The 7,258-nt window shown below is 46.4% G+C and overlaps 1 protein-coding gene across 1 annotated transcript in view; it reads right to left on the bottom strand.

Annotated features, from left to right (window-relative positions):
- Window positions 1-7,258, bottom strand: part of NCLN (nicalin) — a 28,995-nt gene that overhangs the window by 14,272 nt on the left and 7,465 nt on the right. The window contains exons 3-5 of the mRNA XM_015828018.1: window positions 6,681-6,761; window positions 572-675; window positions 375-463 (exon numbers count right to left, since the gene is read on the bottom strand). Of these exons, the coding sequence (XP_015683504.1) occupies window positions 375-463; window positions 572-675; window positions 6,681-6,761 (274 nt within the window). The remainder of the gene's footprint in view (window positions 1-374; window positions 464-571; window positions 676-6,680; window positions 6,762-7,258) is intronic.

The raw sequence follows: 7,258 nt of genomic DNA on the forward strand, positions 1-7,258 counted from the left end.
CACTTCCGGTGGCATGTTCTAGGCCTAGAAGGCCTCCAGGCCTCCGATGCCTAGAACGGACTTCTGGAAGTGGCATCCACACACTTCCAGTGGTCTGTTCTAGGCCTGGGAGGACTCCTCCAGGCCTCCGAGGCCTAGACTGGACTTCTGGAAGCCAGCCGGTTCTCCGAATTCAGATAAATTTAGCTACCAGTTCTCCCGAACCGGTGTGAACCGGCTGAATCCCACCCCTGCCTCTTCTGCCACTTAAAGCAGATTGTCAGGCCTCTGTCCAACAGCCCCTTTCCTCTCTTTGGCTACTTCATAAGCAAGGCCAGAATTTTCCCCATAAACCCCAAACATATATAAAAGAATGCAATCATCTCCGTTCACACCTGTGTGGTCCAGGTTGTCTTCCAGCCACCGCTTCGTTCCCTGATAGTTAAACTTGCCGCCTCCGGATGCGAAGAACAGCAAGTTGTACCTGTGCAGAGAAGAGAGAGGCGAAGGGATGCATTTCTATTGGGGAAATGCGCATCCACCATCTCGCCTTGTTTGAGTTTCCCTACCCCAAAGCCGGTCCCGTTCTTACGCAGCGTGGGTCCTCTTGTACGTGTAGAGCCGGGAGAACAACCGGGCGAGTTCTAAGAGTACCGCAACCCCACTGCCGTTGGAGTCAGCCCCGTGGGACAGCCACTGGAAGACAAAAGAAGGTCTTTAGCAAAGGCTGAGCAGTGTCATGGTCCCGATAGATGAAACCAATTAAAAGAACTTCAAGGCAAAGATGTCTTCCTTAAAGAAGATTATTTAATATTGCATGTGTTGACAGCCGCAAGAATAATATTTGCCCAATTTTGGAAAAATGAAAATTTACCATCTGACCAGACTATAATAACAAAAATACTCGAACGTGCAGAAATGGATAGATTAACTTTAGAAATGAAAGAGAAAGAAGACACAATTTATTTTAAAACATGGGGAAAATTTTATTATTGGTTAGAAACACGCTAGAATGAGAAAAGGTTATGAAATTTAAAGAGATAATTGGTAATTTGTATTTATATTCCATGATTATTTGTATGAATTTGTTCTTATTTCTTCTTCCTCTTTGTATATTTGTGATCTTAAACAATATGGTAAACTATAATTAATATGTAATATACTATTATTTTAAAGTTATTATAATTAATTAATACTAAGCATTGTTAAGTAGTGAAATGAATGAGATTTATTGACTAATTTGTTATTTACATGATTATATTGAAAGTTGTTTAATAATAGAGTAATTATTAAGATTTAATTTGTAAACCCAGACTGGTAGACTTGCTGAAGCAATGTTATTTTGTGGGATTAATCCCACTTTTGTGTTACCCCTTTCCCCTGGTCTAACCTTTTTGTATGTTTCCCTTTGTCTTATCCTTTTTGACCCTATCCCTTTATTACCTTTATAAAACTCAATAAAAATATTTATAAAAAAAAAGAAAAGAAAAAAGAAGATTTTATTCAGGAAACAAAGTATCGGCACTTACATAGTTGAACCCAAGACTACAGTGTCAACACTGCCGGCGTGCCTGGCTAGGGAATTCTGGGAGTTGAAGCCCACACGTATGTTACGGTTCTCAGAGTCCTGCTTGGTCCTATTCCTAAATAGTTCCATTATCTTTAGCAAATAAGAGGCGATTCCTTCATCTCTGTCTCTCAAAACCGGAGTGCAGGGGTATTCAACCTTGGCTCTTTAAGGACTTGTGGACTTCAACTCCCAGAATTCCCCCAGAAACAAAGAAACAAGTTGCAATTCCCAGCCCGGAAAGGCTGTCATAAATCACATTCACCAATTAATCCAAAACCCGGGCTCTCCTCCCAACTTCTCAGCCCGGCCAAAACTTTATCTCACACTGGCCTTGAGTTCACACACAGCTGCAATTGCTATGGCAGCTTCTACATCTAAAATCCCCAAAGTTTTCTCAATTATTCGCAGTGTTGACAAGCAGGATATTTGGGAACGGAGAGCGAAGGTTTCTCAAATCTGGTGACTTTGAAGAAGTGGGGACTTCAACTCCCAGAATGCCTGAGCCGGCACCTGTGGGCTTCAACTCCCCGATGACGACGGAAGCATTCTGGGAGTTGAAGTCCACCTATCTTAAAAGTGGCCATGCTGGGACAAAATGTGGACATAAAGGGATGGGAAGGGTAGGAAGAGAGTGTGAGCGAAGGACGCTGCAGACAGCAAGCGAATTAAAGCCCGTCCACACGGAGGGCACAAGAGTTTCATTCATCCGGACGCCCGCTGGACCCGGAAGCCTTAAAAATTCAGAAATTCAAGGAAGGCAATCGATGGGAACCGAGTCAGCAGGTGTGGGCAACCTCGGCTCTTTTATGACTCGTGGACTTCAACTCCCAGAATTCCTGCTGGGGCGGGGGATGGGGGGCAGAGCGGGGGCACAGCAGGGGGTGGAGTGGGGGTGGGACCAGTTTTTGGGCACTCGGTCTCTAAAAGGTTCGCCATCACTGGCCTAGAACAGAGGTAGTCTTTTATGACTCGTGGACTTCAACTCCCAGAATTCCTGAACCAGCATGGCTCAGCTTGGAAACCTCTCCCTTTCCCCTCAGCATGGCTGGCTCAGGAATTCTGGGAGTTGAAGTCCACCAGTCATAAAAGAGTCAAGGTTGCCTACCCCTGACATAGGGGGATGGGGGCTGATGGAATTTTGGAACCAGGTCCTATCTTTTTTGGCGGGGAATGGAAAGTCCATTGTAGTGACTGCTAAGCAACTGGTCGTAAGTCAAGGACTACCTATAATTAATATGCCTGGCCTCAGTGCTTTTTTTCTAAAAAAAAAAAAGGTGCCGGAACTCACACACGTCATACAACCCGCCTTGCCTACCCTACAAGGTTCCATCCAAAAAAGGTGCCGGAACTCCGTTCTGGCCATTCTATGACAAAAAAGAGCCCTGACAACAACTGAGTCCAAAATTACTGTCGTGAGGTGAATTTTGCCCCATTTTACAACCTTCCTTGCCCCAGTTGTTAAGGGAATCACTGCAGTTGTTTAATTAGTAATATGGCTGTTAATTGAGGCTGGCCTTCCTCACTGACTCTGCTTGTCAGAAGGTCGCAAAAGGGGATCACATGATCCCCGGGACACTGGCAACCGTCGTAAATATGAGCCAGTTGCCAAGTCTCTGAATTCTGATCACGTGACCGTGGGGGAATGCTGCGACGGTTGTTAAGTGTGAAAAACGGTCCTAAGTCACTTTTTTCAGTGCTGTTGAACGGTCACTAAACGAACTGTTGTAAGTCGAGGACTACGACATAAACTCTTTCCCGTGAGAACAAGCAAAACCATATGTTTAGTCTTTGGGTTTTGTCTTGTTCGTAGTGGAACCCTACACGTTTTGTAAGACTCGTGTTTCATACGACCAAAGACTCCTCTTCCCCCTTCCACAGGCCCACACTTGCTTCGGGTCCTTAAGGAAGACCTATAAACACAGGTACCTACCCTTTTTGTATAACAAATCAGGCCCCCATCAGGCTGAATCGTGACTGGGAAGGAGAAATAAAAGCAGGAAAGAAACAAGGATGGGAGTTTTTTCCCCTTAGCAATGACACATAAAGGGGGGAAGCAAAGAAGCTGGGGAGATTGGGTTGCAAGCCTAGAGGCCAGCCAGAGGAGCAGTGCAAGACATACACAACCGGCAACAGCTGTGAGGTGTGTCTTGCTCCCAAACCCAGATCAAGTAAAACGCTCCTGGTTCTTTTACAGCCGGATTACAGCAGCTTGGCAGAACATTCAGCAGATAAACAGTTTATTTAAGATTAGGAACAGAACGTATTTTCCATTCTGTACAAACCCCTATCCTGCAAATTATCTTGGCGGCTACCCGGCTTAATTCCTCCCCACCTGTTGAGGCCACTGGAGTTCAAGGGGACGGATCCGGAATCAGCCTTGGTTTAGGCAGGGCTCCATCCATAAGACCTGTGTCAAAGATGGAGCCGTCTAGTTCACAGGTGGCTGTTGGTTTACCTCAGGAATCTCGGGCATGCAGTTACAAGGATACTCTGCTATCAAAGTCCCCACTGGGAGCAACCGCCTCCCAGCGCTTTATACACACACACGCTAAATAACCCCACCCCACCCCCGCCCACCTAACCAACATCCGGACGTGTAGGCTCAAAGGGTCAGCTGCAACGCCCAGGAGCCTTTCCGCTCCGCTCCGCGCGTCCTCGTCCCAGCCAGCTTCAGACCGCTTCAGCAGCCTCCGATCCCAGCCGTTCCTCAGTTCCAAATCCAGCTGCCACATCAGCTGTCCGGCGGCCCGTCAGCTGTTCGGCGGCCACTCTACCGGCGCTCCCCGGCCTATTGGCGAGCCGGCGGCCCATCAGCTGTTCGGTGGCCGAGGGACGCCGCCAGGACCACTAGCAGGCATGCGCCCGGCTCGTCAGCTGTTCGGCGGCCAAGGGACGCCGCCAGGACCACCAGCAGGCATGCACCCGGCTCGTCAGCTGTTCGGCAGTCGAGGGATGCCGCCAGGACCACCAGCAGACATGCGGCCGGCTAGTCAGCCGCTCGGTGGCCGAGGACTCCAACAGGCTGGAAGCAGGTGGGCTTGCTGGTGCTGGCTGCCGCCGTCCTCCGCCCTGCACGCCGTCCTTGCCCTCCCCCCACCTGTCCATGTTGAGCCCGGAGGGCTTGACAACCTGGGGTAGGCAACAGTGGCAGCTTTTTACGACCCATAGATTTCAACTCCCAGAATCCCTGAGCCAGCTGGCTCTGGGATTCTGGGAGTTGAAGTCCACAGGTCGCAAAGTTGCCACAGTTGCCCCCACCCACCCCCTTCATAAGACCTCCGTTTTTAAATTGCTGGGGAGAGGAAAGAGGGGAGAGATTTCTGAGAGGCTGAAAAATAGAAATGGGCGGTGGGGGGGAGACCAGAGTACAGGTAGTCCTCAACTTGCGACCGGTTGCTTAGAGACCGTTCGAAGATACAACAGACTTATCTGGAAGTTACTGACAACCCAGAACCAGAGTCCCGATCGTCGTGCTTCCCCCCAGAGTCACGTGATCAAATTCGGGGCGCTCAGCAAGTGGGCTGCCTTTATGAATGTTTGCAGTGCCCCGTGGTCACAGGACCACATTTTACTTATTAAGTTTATATGCTATTCATTTCCTTGATAAGGTGACTCTGAGCGACCTTATGAGAGTTTTGTCAAAAAAAAAAAAAAGCCCCAGCATTTACTTCCGGTTTTCGTCAAAACTGCCCCCATAGTGAACCACTGGTTCACTTAATATATAAAATGGAGCTGGAAGGGACCTTGGAGGGATGTATCGGAACTTTTTCCCCATTGCCGGCAATGGGGTGGGCGCGGTTTCCTCGTGACGCGCACGGCCTGCGGGCTGGCAGTTTGACACCCCTGCTATAGGGCATTGCACACCAAAACAACTAGACACAAAGATATTTTTTTCCGATAGATAGATAGATAGATAGATAGATAGATAGATAGATAGATAGATAGATAGATAGATAGATAGATAGATAGACAGACCGATAAATACCAATAAATAGGTAGGTAGGTAGGTAGGTAGGTAGACAGACCTAGATGACAGACAGACAGACAGACACCGGTAGATAGATAGATGATAGATAGATAGATAGATAGATAGATAGATAGATAGATAGATAGATAGATAGATAGATAGATAGATAGATAGATAGATAGATAGATAGATACCAATAAATAGGTAGGTAGGTAGGTAGACAGACCTAGATGATAGACAGACAGACAGACAGACAGACAGACAGATACCGGTAGATAGATAGGTAGGTAGGTAGGTAGGTAGGTAGACAGACCTAGATGATAGACAGACAGACAGACAGATAGATACCGGTAGATAGATAGATATTTATTAGATTAGATAGATAGATAGATAGATAGATAGATAGATAGATAGATAGATAGATAGATAGATAGATAGATAGATAGATAGATAGATAGATAGATAGATATAGATAAATACCGATATAGACAGACCTAGATGATATAGATAGATAAGATATAGACACAGACAGATCGACAGACCTAGATGATAGATATAAATACCGATAAATACGGATATAGACAGACCTAGATGATAGATAGATAGGTAGGTAGGTAGGTAGGTAGATAGATCTGCTGAACACCTAATTCCCACAGCACTATCTTAGGTCTAAGGATATTTACCCATGTAATAGGGCCGTATTGCTATTCTTCTTCTCATCTTTCTCATCCTTCCTACGACCTTCTCGTATTGGTATCTTATGATTTGTCGCTTGTTTTACGATTAATGATTGTAACCGCGATTTATGATCGATGGCCTATCATTGGTGGCTTGTACGTACACTGAGAGCTTATGCACCAGAGACAAATTTCCTTGTGTGTCCAATCCCACTTGGCCAATAAAAAATTCTATTTTAACTATTTTACACATGTTTAAAATGATGAATGGTGTTTTACAGGAACACTAGAGCTTAGCGGCCACAATCCAAATTTGGTCTGTCGCATCCAAAATCTGTAAAATGGAAGCTTTTTTTAAGTGGAAGGTGTAGTGTTCAAAAGACTTGGCAACAATGTAAACAGCAGTTGCTATGAACTCAAATCAGTGAGCCAAGCTGCATCATACTGAAAGTGCCTAAAACATGGATCTTTGCCAGCAGGTCCTTACCGGTGCAACTCCAAAAGAGTCGTAATGAGCAACTAGGACGATGGTAGGCAGGTCTTCTCCTCCCAGGCCTGTCAGCCGCCCCTTGTAAGGAAAGAGATAAAATAAGAGCTGCTGCAAAATCATTCCAGATCAGTACAAGACATGTTTCCTCTTTAAGATTGACATCTGTGACATATAAAGGGCTTTAAACTTGTTGAAAAGGGGCTAAATGTGTTTAAAATCCAACACTGGCTCCCTTTCCTGATTCCTTCACTTACTATATTCTGCTGGATAAGGCATCAGGTAGAAAACCAGGAGACTGTGAGTTCCAGTCCCATCTTAGGCATGAAAGCTGGCTGGGTGACTGTGGGCCAATTCACAGGAGACAGTGAGTTCTCGTCTCGGCATAGGCATGAAAGTCGCCTGGATGCCCATGGGCCAATCACCAGGAGGCGGTGAGTTCTAGTCCTGCCTTAGGCATGAAAGATGGCTGGGTGACTTTGGGCCAATCACCAGGAGTCTAGGAGTTCTAGTCTTGCCTTAGGCATGAAAGATGGCTGGGTAACTGTGGGCCAATCACCAGGAGACGGTGAGTTCTA

Source organism: Protobothrops mucrosquamatus, unplaced genomic scaffold, assembly GCF_001527695.2.
Source record: "Protobothrops mucrosquamatus isolate PMUCROS unplaced genomic scaffold, P.Mucros_1.0 scaffold4159, whole genome shotgun sequence".
In the NCBI taxonomy this organism is placed as follows: domain Eukaryota; kingdom Metazoa; phylum Chordata; class Lepidosauria; order Squamata; family Viperidae; genus Protobothrops; species Protobothrops mucrosquamatus.